At 36.8% G+C, this 19,862-nt stretch overlaps 1 protein-coding gene and 1 non-coding gene across 2 annotated transcripts; both read right to left on the reverse strand.

The window, feature by feature from the left end:
- Window positions 1-1,870: 1,870 nt before the first annotated feature.
- june (JunE proto-oncogene, AP-1 transcription factor subunit) lies at window positions 1,871-6,951 on the reverse strand. The gene has a single exon (XM_059357289.1). It carries the CDS (start codon window positions 6,827-6,829, stop codon window positions 5,798-5,800), a length of 1,032 nt encoding a protein of 343 aa, XP_059213272.1. The 5' UTR covers window positions 6,830-6,951; the 3' UTR covers window positions 1,871-5,797.
- A 12,718-nt stretch (window positions 6,952-19,669) lies between these two features.
- Window positions 19,670-19,741, reverse strand: trnae-uuc (transfer RNA glutamic acid (anticodon UUC)). The gene has a single exon. It is a non-coding gene; the product is annotated as a tRNA-Glu (tRNA).
- Between the last annotated feature and the right edge of the window lie 121 nt (window positions 19,742-19,862).

A 19,862-nucleotide genomic window follows, 5' to 3' on the forward strand; every position in this document is an offset into this window, starting at 1 on the left:
TAAACCACCCCAGCCTCCAACCAAACATGGGAATCCACCTTTTTACTTAGCTTGGCGGTGAAATGCGTAAATACAGCTCGTCTTCGCTGCCTGTACACACAACTCTTTAGACCTGGCATTAACATTAACATGAGTCCTTGGTGACTTTGGTGAACACAGTGACGACGCATTGAGATCCAATTGATCAGACAGCATGTGGAGGTGGTCTTTAGCAGTGTGAATGCAGCTATATATTCAATTCTTATATATCCAGGCTAACTTTATTTCTTTGAGTCACCCTAAAGCATTTTGACAAGATGTAATTTGTGTTGTGGTGGAATATGAAAAAGCCCTTGGTTACATATTGTGGCACCAATAGTTTCCCCCTTGGTCTTGATGTGTCTCTAAATTGCAAAAAATCCTAACAGATCTCGCTTAAGACAAAAAAAAATGCCTTAAATCACACAGACATATTTATATGGCTTGGTCACATATTGGTTAATACTAACATGATCGCCCACAGATAAACTGTAGTACGTCAATTAAGTTATAAATGTTGTTATTTTGAACTGAACTGAGAATGCATTGTACGCTGTTTATTTACACAAATGCCTATAACCTATACTTGTTTTTGAAATCTAAATTAAGTATGTTATGAATGCATAAAAGAGTCATATTTTGGGTTCCTTGTTGGAAGAAGGAGTGACAGAGCAATTCTGTTGTATTAATGGGGCTGTACACAACATTCAAAACATCAGTATAACTATTACACAAACAACAACAAAATGCTGTGGTAGCCAGTTTGACTGTTAGTGAGTAAGTGTATGTCCCACTCAACATGGTTATTGCCAATAACGCCTTTCCGACCCACATCGTTCTTGCAGAAGCCTAACACCTACCAGGTTACACTCTTAGCTCTGTCCACACTGATGCTGTTTTGAAGGCCATAATTTATTATTCCCTCTCACAAACACAAAAATTACCTCTCACATTCACAATTTTACCTCTCACATACACACTTTCACCTCTCACATTCACAGAAATACCTCTCACATTTACAGTTTCACCTACAGTTTTACCTCTCACATTCACAAAAAAATTGTATTTTTGTGTATGTGAGAGGTAAAATTGTGAATGTGAGAGGTGAAATTGTGAATGTGAGAGGTGAAATCGTGTATGTGAGAGGTATTTTTTGTGAGAGGTAAAATTGTTAATGTGAGAGGTGAAATTGTGAATGTGAGAGGTAAAATTGTGTATGTGAGAGGTGAAATTGTGAATGTGAGAAGTAAAATTGTGAATGTGAGAGGTGAAATTGTGTATGTGAGAGGTGAAATTGTGTATGTGAGAGGTATATTTTGTGTATGTAAGAGGTAAAATTGTGAATGTGAGAGGTAAAATTGTGAATGTGAGAGGTAAAATTGTGAATGTGAGAGGTGAAATTGTGAATGTGAGAAGTAAAATTGTGAATGTGAGAGGTGAAATTGTGTATGTGAGAGTTGAAATTGTGTATGTGAGAGGTATATTTTGTGTATGTAAAAGGTAAAATTGTGAATGTGAGAGGTGAAATGTTGAATGTGAGAGGTGAAATTGTGTATGTGAGAGGTATATTTTGTGTATGTAAGAGGTAAAATTGTGAATGTGAGAGGTAAAATTGTGAATGTGAAATTGTGTATGTGAGAGGTATTTTTTTTTATGTATGAGAGAGGTGCTAACTATCGTTGAAAGCTGTGTCCATGCAATCATTATGCTCTGAAATCTGTGTATTTTTGAAGAGCATTATGGCAGAATCACTTACCTGTCACTTATGGGAGGTGTGTGTATCCATTTGGGGAAATTGTAATTCATTTGCTTCTTTGTATCATGTATACATTACACAACAACGTGCAAAAAGGACATTTAAAGATATTGAAGATAATTTATGCTGGACTTCAACAGAAACTAAATATCACAATAGACAGTTGCTGTGAGTAGACTTTTTATGAACATCATGTTTCTTCTGTTGTTGTAATTTAAAGAATCCCTAAATTTCTCAACATAAAACCAACATCTTTTTTTTAACCTGAAATCATGGCAGTTTCAACAGTGAACATTACATTTTGATTGTTGAACTTTTAATCCTTCATACTCCCAACATGTGGCCATTGTCACATCGACAACTCTGAACTCTGATTTACAAATGGCAAACCAGCAGCAGACGAATATTTCATATTAAGATATATTGACACAAACACCAGCAGAACAGTGTGAAGGAAAATAAACTTACTGTATAACAAAACATACTCATAATAAATAGACACATTAAGTGTTTGATTAAATCAAACAGCTCGTACACAAACATCATTTCATAATATTAATAACAACATTTTTTTTATACATTTGTACAAAAATAGAATTAGAGACATCAAAAGCCTCATTCAGAGTCAAAAAATAAATATTTCTTTGACGCTCACCAACAGTATTTTTGAAAGTCTCTCATTAGACAAACAGAACACATGTAACTGCAACTGCAACTTTTTTTTAAATAATTAATATTCAGTTAAAGCTCTGATGCAATGTTTTCTAAGTAATGGGACTTTATATTTTTGTTTTGTTCTTATTAACAACTTTCTTTGCAGTTATATGTTTTTCTATTTGACAGTTAACATGATACAGACCTGCTGACTGGACAGTAAAGTCAGGACAAAACAGGGTCCAAAAATAGAAAGGGATCATCAGCTTCATGGTGGAAATAGTGCGAAAATATCAATAAACACACTGCATAAACAACACATTGACATTATTTTCTTTTGTGGATTTGCCAACATATTAAAGACCCAATCAATATTCATTTTCACCGTATAAATGTGTATAAATAAAGTTCATAACTTAAGTACAAAAATCCAAAACAAAATGTGCAGTTATCAAACAATAACACACTCTCAAAAGTAACTGTGGAGTGTTTTCATTATACAACAGTAACGGTACATCCTGCGCCCTGATTGGCTGCAATGTGTCTATTAAAATCTTATGTTTACCCAATATGTGTACTGAGTTCTACCTACCACGCCACTATCTACCTTTCCTGAGAGCCTCCTTGCTAGTTGGAGACCTGTAACCATGGTAACTAGTGCCGAACTCACCATCACTACCGTATTACATTGTGGTATACTGAGTATGTCCACTGTATGCATACAGTAATATTTCACTTGAAATAGTAAGCAATTCAAAAGCAGTTTGATATTCAGGTTTCACACAAATAGTACTAAAAAACCTAGAAACAGAGCGCCATGAGTCATGCTCTGAAGACCACGCCCAAACTATCGCTCTCCATTGACTTTGTATTGGTCCTCCGTACTACCAACAAGTTAAAGAACCCAGAACTAAGTTTTTCAAATCTGACAAACTGAACTTTTAAGAGGACAAAAGTGGCTGCCAATGCAAAACTTTACAGCCATTACATGCGCTGACTGGACCGCTGAAATCATCCGATATATATGATATATGATATATATGTATATATATATATATATATATATCATTTTGCAACATGGTGAGTATTGCGATACAATATATTTTGTTGTTTGTAACTGTTTAACTGCATTTTGTGTCCACAAAATTAAATTAGCCTAAATAGAGAAACTTTGCAGCGTTATTTCGACAACTTCCCGACACGATATCCTGACGCACATGGTGCCTATAGATTCCCTAGTATATTCCTAAAAGTGGAACGCTAAATATCGATACTTGGCAGCCGAAGCAATATAATATCACCACGCAAAATATTGCGATACTATGCTTAATAAGATTATCTTTCTTTTGATGACAAACAATGAAAATAATCTGGAAAAACATCTGGATGATTCACATTATTTGGTGAGACAACTGCACCGCTTGTACCGCTGGAGTAGCATCTAACCGTCACTTTCTGCCACCAGTTAGGCTCCGCCCACAGAATACATCATCAATGTTGGTAAACAGTAGTGATGCTTCATGAACCATTTTCATTGTTTTCTGAGCCCACTAGCTCTCTGTTCAACAAAGAGCTGAAAGCACAGTCAGTCACCAATTACAAGCCTTTCCCTTTAAACCAATAGCACCATCTAGTGGACTCAGAAAATAATATAAACGGTTCATGAGGCTTCATTGGCACATCACTAGTAAACAGTAAATTGGTCTATACTACACTGCAACCATGGCAACGGTGATGCTTCCGTTTCCGTTGAGCTCAACTCTCACAGCCTCCCCAAAGACCTCAGGAACCTCTTCAAGGACTCCTGCTACGTTCTCCAGGATCTCAGAAACCCCCTAATGGACCTTTATAACTTCCTCAAGGACAATTGAAACCCCTGCAAAGAACCCTATGACCTCTATGGAGAGTGCACTATGCTTCATAACAGCACATCTTGCAGTGGATTATCCTTCAAATACATTTTGTTTACATTTATGTTTACTGGTTGGTCCTTCAACTTCAGGTTCTTTAACTATAAGGTGGCAGTTTGTGTCATTTTACACTGTAAAAATATATTCAATGCATTAAAAACAATTTAACATGAAATTGCGTCTTGGTGGAACACATTTGATATTCCACTAAAATCATTTTTTTTGCATATAAACAAAATCAACTTTCTTAAGAAATTTTCTGTACACCAAAACAAGCAGCTTTTTAGAAAGTCTTTAACCTGTGGGAGCCCATTTCTTTAATAATGTGAATCATTCTAATATAATGTATCAATTATGATAAACCTTATTTAATAGTCATATCTTATATGCACAATACTGAAAAGAGATATGAAATGTTTAATCCTAATTTATGTTAAGTAATATTTCTTTCGTAGAAAACACTGAAGTCAGTCATAACATGGGAACAATTAAAAAAACAAAAAACCTGCCATTGAATTGAAAGTAAAAGACTCTTCCCACATCAGGATTGTATTTCACAAGTTTAAAAGTAAAAAAATTGCGTCAGTCCTGATTCCTGAACGATCCAGAGAAAGCGAGAAAAGTTTTTTTCCAAACAGCCAGTCAGCTGGAACAACAACTATGGAAATCAAACATTTTTTTTCAAAATCATAATTAAACTCTGAAGGTTTTTAACTTCCAGCAACAACAGACGAAGATATTACACAGAAACATATTTGAAAAAAACAGTCCCTGGATTATTATTACAAACCACAGCTCAGCTTTAATCTCAGAAAACACACATCTATTACAGTAACCATGCAGAGTTACTGTAAAAACAGAAGTGTTTTGTGTAAAGTGATTGTTCTTATGCTGTGTTGGATTGTAGTAAATATAAGTAAAGATATTACAATAATCAGATTACAAAACAAACCACAGCACAAGCTGTTAAAAAAAAATCGTATTTAAACCCATCATATATTCACACAATGTTTTACAAATTAAAAGAAAATCAAGGGTGGGAAATAATAAGTTTATTTACTGAGATGTATTGACACCTGAAGATAAATCTAATGGACTTGTTGAATATATGTGTAGTTTCTGTTCACACGTGCAGTGTCTTTAGATGCAATGTGCCCTTTGTCTCCTTTAAAAAAAATTCAATGTCAAAATTTGAATTCTGCTCATTTTAGGGATTTACCCCTCCTTCTGTCTCCTGTCTTTCTTCTAAGCCCCGCCCCCTCCGGCTGGATGATTGACAGTGGTCCACGGGGCTACATAAATCCCGTTAAACATCCATCTGTCCTTTTGAGGCGTGTTTGACGCCTCACTTTCTGCTCCTTCTGACCTTAGAGTGTGAGCAAAATGGCAAAATGGTCAAAGTAAACCCTCAGCCTCTCAGCTTGTTGTCACGCGCTTGTTCTCCTGATGTCCCGCCTCCTCAGCAGCTGGAGTCCTCGCTGGCGGTGCCTCCCCCTCCTCCTCCTCCGGACTTGGTGGCACCAACGGCGATCTGGCAGCCGTTGGTGACGTGACTCATGACCTTCTGTTTGAGCTGTGCGACCTGCTCTCGCAGCATGGCGGCGGTGGAGGCCAGGTCTGAATTCTGGTTTTTCAGGACCTTTACCTTCTCCTCCAGCCGCGAGATGCGCTCCAGCTTCCGTTTGCGGCACTTGGACGCAGCGATGCGGTTGCGGAGCTTCTTGCGTTCTGCCTTGATTCGCTCCTGTGTCTCCAGGTCGATCGGGGAGAGGGAAGGTGGGGATGTGGGGTCGCCCGGTGGGTGGGGCACCTCAGGGACAGTCTGAGGGGCATCCAGGCCTCGGCCGTGGGACTGAGGGGCTCCACCGCCACCGTGGCCTGAGCCGCTACCGTACGGCATCTGGCCCCCAGGGTACACCATCTGCCCCGGGTTGTAGCTGCTGAGGTTGGTGTAGACGGGCATGTCTCCGCTGGACATCAGGTTCCTCTGGTAGGACGCCTGCAGGGACACGGCGGAGGACGAAGGCGGGGACATGGGGCCGCCTCCCACCAGCTGGTTCTGCTTGTGGAGGTCGGCGAGCGCTTTGACAAATCCGTCAGCAAATCCTTCTTGCTCGTTGGTGGCCTGGTTGCGGTACATGAAGGGATTGTTGGAGTTGGACACGGGGCTGGTGGTGACCAGTCCCTGGTTGGACTGGATGATCAGGTGCTCCAGGTCGGGGGACGCCAGCTTCAGCAGGTTCATGTCCGCCCCGGGTGGCACCGATGTCATGGAGCCGTTGCCGAGCCCCAGGTTGTGGTGGTTCCCAGCCCTCCCTCCTGCTGAACCGCCACCACCGCCGGGGAAGTGATGGCTGCCCACCATCGACATGGCCTTCTTGGTCATCAGCATCTTGTTCCCCTGGTAACGGTCGTACTCTGCGACCTGGCTGTAGCTGGGGACGGCGGGGGAGTCGTCGTGGTAGAAGGGAGTCTCCATCTTGGCCGTCATTGATGAAGAGGCGTCTCAGAGGGAATCTTCATAATCAGATTAACCTGAATATCAGAAGGGATTGAAACGTTCCACTGACGTCGGCGGCTGGAGGATGAAGGCAGGATGATGAGAAGAAGAAGAAGAGAAGAAGAAGAAGAAGAGAAGGCGAGTGCCTGCAGGACAAAACAAACATGTCTGTGAGAGGAAAAGGAGGAAGAGGAGGACTGAAAGATTAAACTGGGAGCTGGTGCTGACACTTTTAATGCCACTGGTGTGTGTGTGTGTGTGTGTGTGTATGTGTGTGTGTGTGTGTGTGTGTGTGTCTGTGTGATTGAAGACAAACAGCTCTGATTGGACAATAAAGCTCTACTGTAATAAATACTGTAGCTTCACTGTTCCCTCTCTTTACCTTGATCAGCTGAATTCAGTCTTTAAAAGGGCTCATTACCATAAAGAGGAGAATAAAGACTGCAAGATATTTTTGAATGCTCTGAAAAAAAGCTGTGGATGCCTACATTTCCCTCAGTGCTGGTATCCATCCATCCATCCATCCATCCATCCATTGAATCAAACCTCCACACTGCAGAAAAAGGTGTGTCTAAAAACAAGATAAAAACACTAAATCTGAGGGAAATTATCTTGCTGCATGGACAGATTATTTCATTTGACAAGACTTCTTAAATTAAGATTATTAACTCTAGAAATAAGCATGTTGAACGCTTAAAATAAGAAATGAACTCTTAAAACAAGATAAATTACTTCTGACTTCTAAATCTAAAGTTTTTTTTTTATCTTGGTATAAAACAAATAATTGTCAGGTCACTCTGCTCGGGCCAGTTCATCGCTGCTTGCAGCTTTAATTTATCTTGTTTTAAGAGTTAATTTCTTATTTTAAGTGTTCAACATGCTTACTTCTAGATTTAATAATCTTAATTTAAGAAATCTTGTCAAGTGTAATTATCTGTCCATGCAGCAAGATAATTTCACGGATTTAGTGTTTTTATCTAGTTTTTAGACAAACCTTTTTTGTCAGTGCATCCATCCATCCATCCATCCATCCATCCATCCACCCACCCACCCACCATGTGAATCTGGAGTATTGTTATTCCCAAGGTAAGGGAGAGCTTTCATACTCAAGGATCATTCATGTTTTCCTTGTTCATTTTAATGCCTAGTACAACTAAAGGTACATTTTTTTGGACAAATATAATGATAACAACTAAAATAGCCCATAAGAGTTTAATTTAAGAGCTGATATCTAGACATTTTCCATGGTTTTATTGATAATAACCAAAATCATTATTAAGAAAACCATGGAAAATGTCTAGATATCCTCTCTTAAATTAAACTCTTATGGGCTATTTTGTATATATATAAATGGGGAAATAATGTATATGCAATTATATGAAAAGATCCTGAACCAGATGTCTTTGCCGAGCATATTTGCTGCATACATTTCTACTTCTGTGGGTTTTTTTGAGAATGCATACTACTTTGAATAATCAGTCTTTCTCTGGTCAATGTTTACCTTCTGAAAGGGAATGTTTGTTTGATCAACCAATGTTTAACAGGACATGTAATATCCCCATACAACGCTGCATGTACAGTGCTGTTTCCAAACTTTGTTTTCTTATTCTATATTTTCCCTTAGTTCTATACAGTGCGGTAAAACTGACTTATCTGTATTACAGCAAATTATATCAAATTACAGCCCAGAGGGTAAAGATGTAAACATGAATCTTTTGCAATCAGTTTTTCCCAAATACAATAATTTATATAATTTTATATTGTTACTAATATATTTACCATTCAAAGCCACATGAAGTGCAGTCTTGTGGATTTTCAGTCACTGTAATCAAAACCTTAGCCATCAGAAAATTCTTACTGTTATATTGACAACACTGCCATCATTTTGACTGTGTTGTTTGTAAACAATGACACAAGGACTTGTCATTCTGATGGCACTGACATGTTTATTGAGAGATAAATGAGAAGATGAATTGTTTGGAGATGCACTACCAAAACGTACCAAAGTCACTGAGAGTACTGTAAATAAGGAGCACATTTTCTTAGTTATCTTTTTTTTTTTATACATTATTTGCTAAAGGGCCTGTTAACATGTGGACAGGTGAAGGACCAACTCTGCTAACAGAGCGACACCAACAATGTTAAAAAAAATATGTCCATGTCTATATTCCTTTTCTAATGATGTGAATATGTGCTGGCATAATTAATAAAACATTTGTAATTATCATTGTTTTTATCAGTATATTTTTCGATTTGTACGTAAATATGCAATTCATGTAGTAAAAGCCCCTGGAAACATTAAGTATAAATATTTTAAAGATTCTGCGTTGAGGTTTTTTTCCTTCTTCTTTCAAACAACAAAAATAAACAAACAAAGGTTTTGTTTACATGCAATGTTTCTCACCAACACAATGTGTGTTTCTTTCAGGTCTCAAAATTTTTTGTGAATGTGCTCCCTTCAAAATATAAAATTTTCAAGGCCAATATTTGGAATATCTTAAATTGTGCAGAGCTCTCTGCTTGCTAGCTTTTTGCTAATAGGATTATAAATTCAGACACATTACCACTACCAATTACTCATCAGTGAAATAGTCTAAAAACAGTGACAGGACTGTGTTTTACATGTATGAGGGGCTGTATAGGCCATAATTCATTCTTCCCTCTCACATACACAAAAATGCCTCTCACATTCACAATTTTACCTCTCACATACACAGTTTTACCTCTCACCTCCACAAAAAATACCTCTCACATTCACAATTTTACCTCTCACATACACAATTTTACCTCACACATACACAGTTTTACCTCTCACATACACAGTTTTACCTCTCACCTTCACAAAAAATACCTCTCACATTCACAATTTTACCTCTCACATACACAGTTTTACCTCTCACATTCACAATTTTACCTCTCACATACAAAGTTTTACCTCTCACCTTCACAAAAAATACCTCTCACATTCACAATTTTACCTCTCACATACACAGTTTTACCTCTCACATTCACAATTTTACCTCTCACATACAAAGTTTTACCTCTCACCTTCACAAAAAATACCTCTCACATACACAATTTTACCTCTCACATACACAGTTTTACCTCTCACATTCACAGTTTTACCTCTCACATACACAGTTTTACCTCTCACAGTCACAATTTTACCTCTCACATACAAAGTTTTACCTCTCACCTTCACAAAAAATACCTCTCACATACACAGTTTTACCTCTCACATACACAGTTTTACCTCTCACATTCACAGTTTTACCTCTCACATAGACAGTTTTACCTCTCACATTCACAATTTTACCTCTCACATACACAGTTTTACCTCTCACCTTCATAAAAAATACCTCTCACATTCACAATTTTACCTCTCACATACACAGTTTTACCTCTCACATTCACAGTTTTACCTCTCACATACACAGTTTTACCTCTCACATAGACAGTTTTACCTCTCACATTCACAATTTTACCTCTCACATTCACAGTTTTGCCTCTCACATTCACAATTTTACCTCTCACATTCACAATTTTACCTCTCACATACACAGTTTTACCTCTCACATAGACAGTTTTACCTCTCACATACACAGTTTTACCTCTCACATTCACAATTGTGAAATGTTTATATGAGAGGGAAGAATGAATTATGGCCATACGGCCCCTTATACACATGCATGTGCATTGTTGCACATTTACAAAAGATTTACACTTAAAAAAACCTCCTTGTAAAAAAGCTCTTAATGGTGACCATGAATATTGATTCATGTGCAAATAATTATAATCAGCTTTCTCCAACTGAGCAACGTCGACTTCAACCCAGTCTGAATTGAGAGTAGCAGTGTTTGTGCTGCCTGCTGTGGAGGGGGTGGTTCCTAAACAGGTGTGATTCCTGTGATTCCCCATTTCTTGCTTTTTTGTCAAGTGTATTTGAATTCAATACTAACATTCTTATGAGTATACTGAAAGGTTTTTTCGACATTTTTTTCACATTGGCTACAAAGAGGTTCTTTCCTAAAGTGAGACAAGAGTAAGTGTCCCTCTTTATCCTTCAGCTGACAGTTTTTGGTTGATACCAGGGCAGACGAATGGTAACACAATGAGGGAGTTTTATACTAAAAAGACTGTACTGTAGCTATTTTATTACATTTAAAGCTTCTACTGAAGGTTTTGACTTAGGCTTTGATTATTTGTCATCATATTTTACAACATCATCACCCTGATGAAATCTTTAAATACAATTTGGATACGGTAAGTCATCAGAACAAAGAGCTGAAAGCACAGTCAATCACCATTGCTTCAGCCTTCTTCTTTAAACCAATAGCACCATCTAGTGGTCTCAGAAAATAATGAGAATGGTTTATGAGGCTTCACTGGCACATCACTAGTGACCACTACATATCTGTTTGTTTGTTTGTTTGTTTCTTGTTACCATTTAAAATAGATAAAATCTTATTTCAGTTTTGCAAATTCACCTGATCCAGCCCATCGGACGGTCATTGAAAAAGCCTTGTAGAACCCTATAATGTAATAATTTCCTTATAATGTAATAAAACCTGAAAATGTAATAAAATTTGCACTTAACTCGATCGAACATGTAATAAAACCCAATAATGTAATAACTTCACCAATAATGTAATAAAATAAGCAAAAGCATCATTTTTATAATTTAACTAGTGACTGTATAATGGAAAATCGGATATAAACATGTTACAGACATTACCAGCAGATAGCGTTGCAGAAATATGTCATGTCAATAAAACGCAATGTAAATCTTTATTCTTAGAATCAACATATCTGAAGCTGTATAAACACCAAAAAGGAGTTTGAAAAATAACCATGTCGGTTGTCATCAAGTGTTATCATTTTGATGCTGACATTTTTATTTAATCTTTATTTATACAAGTAAATCTCATAATATACTATAAGTATGACAGTATGTCAGCTGACCACTATGTCACTTGACATAGAATAAGATGTCAATTTGACATCGAAAGTGATATAACAACCAAATATCAGTCAGGATATTTTATTACATTATTGGTGAAGTTATTACATTATTGGGTTTTATCACATTTTCGATCGAGTTAAGTGCAAATTTTATTACATTATCAGAAAATGAATACATTATAGGGTGCTACAAGCCTTCAGCCGGGCCAAAAGTCTTCAGGTCCTGCAAAGCATAGTTTTTCAATGCAATAGCAATGCAATAGCTGAGTTCAATGCAATTAGATTAACTGTAGTTCAAGGTGCAATACTGCAAACCAAGGGCTGCTCCAGGAAGAGCACACAGAATAGAAATCTCAAATGAACTGAATGAAACCAATCCAACTCCTCTTTGGAACTTGTCCTTATCAGTTTAGATATTTCTACCATTACTACGTTATGAAACTTCTTCATAAAAAGGGTTTTCTCTAGTTAAGACATGTACCATAGGTCACAATGACCTGTACCACTCCTCAACATGCCCCATTGACAGGTCAGAGTGATCCAGACACACCTCATGGAGTTTTAACAATTACTCTGCTCCACCGTTATTTTAGGACTGTCCCAGAAGTCAATCAAATAATAAGTGGCTTGTGGTCTTTAATGACTTATTTTACCCTTTGGTTCATTGTCATGTTACTGTGATTGTTCTACCAATACAAGAAAGATCCTGAACAAACACCAGACTTTCACCTAAGAGAACGGCATTCATGTCCAATGTGAAAAAATTACGGAGGCGGGGGAGGGGGGTAGTAAAAAAAAGTGGCAAATCTAGGAGAAAAAAATTGCAATTTTATGAGATTAAAAGTGGCAAATCTAAGAGAAAAGAGTTGCAGATTTATGAGATTACAAATTGCAAATCTACGAGAAAAAAGTAGCATATTTATGAGATTAAAAGTGGCAAATCCCAGAAAAAAAAGTTGCAGATTTATGAGTTTAAAAGTGGCAAATCACCAAGAAAAAAGTAGCAGATTTGTATAAAAACAAGAAGAAAAATAGGCTAGGGTTTGTTTTTCATGGAGCTACATCACCAAAGAAGATGCAGCATGCCGTGTGCTCTGTCTGCTGGGAGAGACTTCATCAAATTATACTTTGCAATCAGATTTATCAATAAGGAAATACTCGTGGTTTTAGCCCAGAATCATGATATTATCAGAAGTATCCAGACTTTGAAGAGACATTGCTGTGAATTGGGCCTATTCAGAAGAAAACATTGTACTGATCTGGATAAGGTGAGAGCTTTTCTGCAACAGGAACTACTATGCAATGGACAGATGAAGGATATCTCTGATTGCATGTTTGACACTTCTTATCTAAACTTAACTAAACGTGACTTTTTTCTTGTAGATTTTCCACTTTTAATCTCATAAATCAACTACTTTTTCTCTCACAGATTTGCCACTTTTTTCTCAAAATATACTACCCCCCTCCTCCTTGGGTCCGTTTTTTTTTGTGTGGCCCTAATACGCCTTCATACTTCTGGCCTTTACAATCATTTATTTACTTTTTAAACATTTTTTTTAAAATAATGGCTTACCAGCAAGTGTTTGCCTCAAACCTAGATCAGTGGTTTTGTAACGAAACTGCAGCCTTTCCTTTTTTACAACTCTGAACCGTACGTGCGTATATTGACGTGTGTGTTATTTTACAACACTCTGCTCCGCTCTGTACCAGCGAAACGATCATAATAGTGGGTTTTAACAGAATGAATATACAATATTCATGCAAAAAAAGCTGCTTGGCATTGGAATGTTGCAAAAGGCTGTAACTTTAATTTGTCTAATTCATTCTGCATTTTCACACAGAACCAGGACTGTGCATTGTGTCCCCCATCGTTTCAGTTATTATTGTTTTAAGAAGCAAGTATGAATTGGAGAAACAGTTACAGTGACCAAAAGCTGTTTCAATGTACATATGGGCATGTGTTGGTTTAACCCTTGTGTTGTCTTAACTTTCTGTATGCACCACTTGTCCTAAGGGTCAAAAATTCACCAAACCACTTAAATAAAGCAGCTTGATTGAATTTTAAAACCCAAATCTATCTTGCATGAAGAAACAGCCTGTCACTCATCACAAACTTTGTGAATATCGAGGTTTCCCCTCTTTACGGTGCAGAAAAACTGGATTTTGTCATAATCTGTTTACTGTTTTACTAAAGGGGTTTACTTTTGTTATTTTTATTGCTAAAGGTACTGCATAAGGTGTAAACATATATTTTTTTTTTTAGCAAGCATGAATGTGTACGTGCATGCATGCATGTTTTTTTTAAAATGTTTTTGTGGTATGAAAATGGTTTTATAGCTGCCAGGTCGAAAATGACCCCTAAATCAAGATTTGTACCCTGTTGGTGAACAGATTTCATATATGAACAAAGACACTTATTTTTTCTCATGTTTGAGACATTCTAGGAAAAGTCATTCAATTTCAAGTTGAAAAAAGATCGTTAAGAAGATTTCCTCTGCTGTTAAATAGCGACAGGTCATTTTTATCCACTCAGACAACACAAGGGTTAAGACAGACTTAAAGAAAACTGAATCTTTCCTTTAACCTGAGAGTTAAAAGAGCAGAGTCAAACACTACGGCCACACACTCAGGCATCTCGTAGCTTAAGTGACCAAGAAAAGCATGAGGATCTGATTCATCATCTCTCAGATTCAAAGAGAAACTCCTCTGAGTTATGATGAAAAAAAGCCGAGACAAACAGCTCATAATACTCCTCATGCATTCCCTCATAAATAAGAGTATTTATGAGGGAATGCATGGAGTATTTTACAACACGAGCAGTCAAACACCAAGCTGAAGTTAGTTTCTATCAATGAACAAAGAGTTATTAGAAAGAAGATCCACATGTCTGACACTCACAAAATCTATATATCACATTTTTATGATTTTTTCATATAGCCAAAAATATTGTTATTGTAGGTAATAACTTGCATATCAGGATTTCATCATTCTAAGGCCATACTATTGCCACCACAGTCAGTGCTCTCTGGTGGACAAAGCATGTAATGGCAATAGGCTGCTGTTTTTAAATTACCTTCAAAATGTTTTACTCATCAGCCAACACTAACTCCAGCTGTGACAATAAGCTATATCAGCCAATATATATCACTATATATCACTTTATCAGTCTAATTCTGAACTTAAGTAGCAATTCTCAACATACTTCTACACCACAACACTTCAGAGGAATATATGTATAACAATTACTCCACTATATTTATTTATCATAGCTGGGATTACTTTTCAAATAAAGAATTCACATACAGAATAAATAAATATATGATGATTTATTATGAACTGAACTGTGTTAAATAGTTCAATCAGTTCCACCTCTAACTTGAAATGCTGCTTGCATATTATATATAATTTATGATAACATACCAGTGAACTTTAAATCACATCTAGACAGATTTCATTATTAAATTATTAATATAAAAATGAATCACATAATGGTTGTTATAGCGGTTTGAAACAACAAATGAGAATAACTGAGAGCTTCTCTGTAGATAAGGGAAATTCAAAGTCACAAAGTGGAAACAGTAACATTCACACATTGTGATAAACGGTGAGAAGCTGGTTTTTACGTGCTCAGTTTGGTCCGTCTGCGGCGCTCAGGACGCGCTTTGAACGCCTTAAAGTTCCCGGTACGGCCGTTAAGTTCACAGATGCGTTCACACAAACAATCATCTAATAAAAAAGACCAAAACAGCGGACTGTTGCACATCACAGACTGGCAATAAATGATACCACAAAGGAACAATTAATATGTTTGATGAAGGTTAATACTCACAGAGAGACGCAGAGAGCTGCTGAAGCACCGAGAACAGACAGAGTGAGTCAGACTCTCTCTCTCTCTCTCTCTCTCTCTCTCTCTCTCTCTCTCCGGTATAAAGTGACTCACTCTGACGTTTGATGTTAACACATCTCTAATGAAGTCATTTATTTACAGAGCCTCGCTTGAAATATGATATTAATATGTGTTTTTCTAATTGGCTTTGCTTTACTTCAGTGGGATTAGTTCTCCACTGAAATTGAGAACAACAGGACTGAAAATAAAAGTACGTCACCATAACAATAAGGAGCTGTCCAAACATAATACACATTTTCTTTGGGCCCTCTGCTCGACTAAACAAGACGAGGTCAAAACCTCATATATGGCCTATCACGTTTGGTTAATGCAATTTTGTGGGTAAAAAACACACACAGCCTCCTCGATTTTTGTCAAAATGGAGAAATTTTAAAATGCCCAAAATGCTTAAAATGGGTCAATTATAGTCTGTTGATACATGTGGTAGTATAGTCTTGGTTAAAAAAAAAAGCGAATAAAACACCATATTACGGGGAGCCCAAAAATAACATAAATAGCCTTGTAGCACCCTATAATGTAGTAATATCCTTATAATGTAATAATATCCTTATAATGTAATAAAACCTTAAAATGTAATAAAATTTGCACTTAACTCGATCGAACATGTAATAAAACCCAATAATGTAATAACTTCACCAATAATGTAAAAAAAATAAATTAACATGTCAAAAGCATAATTTTTTATAGGAAACTAGTGATTGTATAATGTAAAATCCGATATAAACATACAGACATTACCAGCAGATAACGTTGCAGAAATTATGTTTAAATTATGTTTTCTTTAATTTTAGAAACACCATACAACTTCATACAACCCCTCAAAAAAGTCGTACTAGCATGTCCATTTTTTTTTTAAAATGCCTAAAAATGCTTAAAATGAGTCAATTATAGTCTGTTGATACATATCAGAGCATGATATTGCCAGAAATGACAGAAAAACATCATATTATGGGATGTCCAAAAACTGAAAAAAGTCCTAAAATATATATAACATATAAACATACATGTAAATTGAGGGTATGAGTGTGTACGTGTGTGTGCATTTGTGATCTGTGTGTGTTTTTAAAGGGGGAGGGGCCACAAAAAGGACCTGATGTGAGGGGCAGAAAAGAAGTGGGACTTTAAAAAAAGGGGGGGGGGGGTTGAAGGGGAAAACTGCACAGCACACATGTCGATTTTTGTCAAAATTTTCACAAAATTGTCACAAGAATAGCGAATATGTTACAGGAATAGTTAATGGTAGTGTCTATGATACGAATTCTTTGGATATTAGTTAGTATGCTTTTGTGCTGGTTACAATCAATTAATCAATCAATCCACTAAATGGTATAATAAACCCTACATGTGTCACTCACTAAGTCAAATTCTATTCAATTAAATGTGTCAATCCACACTGTTTTAAACGTATTAACTGCATCCACATTGACTGATCCATGTTACCAGTCCGGTTGTGGTCCTGTACAGTGTGTGGGGTTATAAAATCAATCAATCAATTAATAAATACAAGCATTGTTGATTTCTTCCCATGAAGATGACATGAAGCTCACAGACAGACCAGGAGCCTACATTAATAAATAATACATTCAATATGAAATAGTACTAACTTAAAGATTCACAGAAAATACCTCACATTCACAAAAAATGTGTGAATGTGGGAGGTAAAATTGTTAATGTGAAGGTTAAAATTGTGATGAGAGGTAGTGATAATGCCAATGAAGCTTCATGAACCATTTTCATAATTTTCTGAGCCCACTAGATGGTGCGATTGCTTTTTTGTTTTTTTTAAAGAAAGGCTGAAGCAATGGTAATTGATTGTGCTTTTAGTTCTTGTTGAACACAGAGCACCATCTAGTGCGCTCAGAAAATAATGGAAATGGTTCATGAGGCTTCATTGGTACATCACTCGTGAGAGATAAAATTGTGAATGCAAGACGTGATATTATGAATGTGAGAGGTATTCTTTGTGAATGTGAGAGGTAAAATTGTGAATTAAATTCCGTTTATACAATTTCACAGTTATAGGAAGGTCTAAATGCTGTCTCAAAGAATTTTCCACATTCCCGGGAATAGTCCTTTTTAATCTAACTGAATTATTTAGGTTTTATTGCCAGCCAGTTGAGATACTGTCTCAAAACAACAACCTCATGAACTTAAAGAGAACCCATGTTTAAAACAGGTGTACATGTAGAGAATAAAGAGCCTATGTGCAGTGTTCAATTAGCTGATTGAGACAGATTAGATCCGGATTTTAATCGGTTTTATTTAGGTCATTAAGCTGAGGGACCACAATATCGAGTGTCCAAATAATAAACAAGTAGTACACTGTGTGTGTATGTGTGTGTGTGTGTAATGACAGCGCTGTGTGTTTACTTTAGCAGGGCGAAGTAATTACAGTTCTTACTGTAGGTGAAGCAGCCGACGCACACACACACACACACACACACACACACACACACACACACACATACAACAGATGAGTTCAGGGTCTATTCTGAAGGAGATTCATAGAATTGTGTATTTGAAAATAAAGGTGTGGGAGAAAATAACTGAACACAATATTAATTTTATCATAAAATCAAAAACGTGTTTTGTTTGAGTTCAGTGTCATGTCAATTATTGTTGAAATTTGATGATATTCTTCTGAAGTAACCCTACAAAAGACAAAGTTAATGAACCAACACAGTGTGTAAAGAAAATAAACTGCAGACAGAGACAGAAGGAATCTACATGCTGCTGCTGTATTAAATCTCTAGTGTGTTAAATGTGTTAATTTATAAGGACAGTAGAATGAGCTTGAGGTTATAGCAAAAAGATTAGCTTTGCATGCCACACAACCAGACTAAGACCCTCTATAGTATGTTGATTTTTGTAAAATGTAAAATTTAAATGCCTACAAATGCTTAAATGGGCCAACTAAAGTCTGTTAATACATACTACAGCACAATATGGGCAGAAATGACAGAAAAACAGTATTTTATGCTATGTCCAAACACTGAAAAAAGTCATACTATAGCATGTCAATTTTTTTTAGAAATGGTCAAATTTTAAAATGCCTTGAAAATGCTTAAAATGGGTCAGTTATAGCCTGTTGATACATGAGGTCATATAATGTGTGCAAAAATAGCAGAGATGGCCTTCTCAAAAAAGTCATGTCGATTTTTGTTAAAGATTGTTGAATTTTAAAAAGGATCACTCAAGTTTTACCCTTTATTAATACTACAACTGGGAATTTCAACAAATCATTGTCTTTTTTCACACAAGTGAAGACCAGTGCACCCAGGGGTCAGGGGCATGGCCAAGGGCACTTCAGTCTCTGTCCAACCAGTAACCCACTGGCCTGATTCCTAACCTCTAGGAGACCATAACTGCAATTCCCATACCGGGAGTCGAATCCAGGCCACCTGGGTGAAATCCAGGAATCCTAACCGCTCTCCCATATGGGAATATATACAAAAGCCCAAAATGCTATAGTCTGTTGATACATATCAGAGCATGATATTGCCAGAAATGAAAGAAAAACACCATATAATGGGATGTCCAAAAACTGAAAAAAGTAATATAAATGTATATAACATATATACATACATATAAATAGGGAGTAGGAGTGTGTACGGGAAAGTCGTACTATAGCATGTCAATTTTTTTTTAAATGGTCAAATTTTAAAATGCCTTGAAAATGCCTAAAATGGGTCAGTTATAGTCTGTTGATACATGTGGTCGTGTAATGTGTGCAAAAATAGCAGAGATGGCCTCCTCAAAATAAGTCATGTCATGTTTTGTTAAAAAATGGTCGAATTTTAGAATGGATCACTTATAGTCTGTTGATAAGTTTTGCCCTTTAAAACACAAGTGCAGCCAGGGGTCAGGGGCATGCTCAAGGGCACTTCAGTCTTTGAACTGTCAGTACTGGTGACTCTCTGGCCTGATTCCTCACCTCTAAGTCACCAACTACCAAAGAGTAGTTCCCATACCGGGAGTTGAACCCGGGCCGCCTGGGTGAAAACCAGGAATCCTAACCGCTAGACCATATGGGAATATGCACAGGGTTTCTATATATTCAATATCGATTTTTGCCAAATTTTAAAATGCCTATAAATGCTTCAAATGGGTCAATTATATTCTGTAAATACATGTGGAAGTATAGTTTGCGCAAAA

The sequence above is a fragment of the Centropristis striata genome, chromosome 19 (assembly GCF_030273125.1).
Source record: "Centropristis striata isolate RG_2023a ecotype Rhode Island chromosome 19, C.striata_1.0, whole genome shotgun sequence".
NCBI lineage: Eukaryota > Metazoa > Chordata > Actinopteri > Perciformes > Serranidae > Centropristis > Centropristis striata.

Coding starts and splice junctions, on each gene's coding strand:
- june (XM_059357289.1), bottom strand. CDS start 6,829: ATGACGGCCAAGATGGAGACTCCCTTCTACCACGACGACTCCCCCGCC.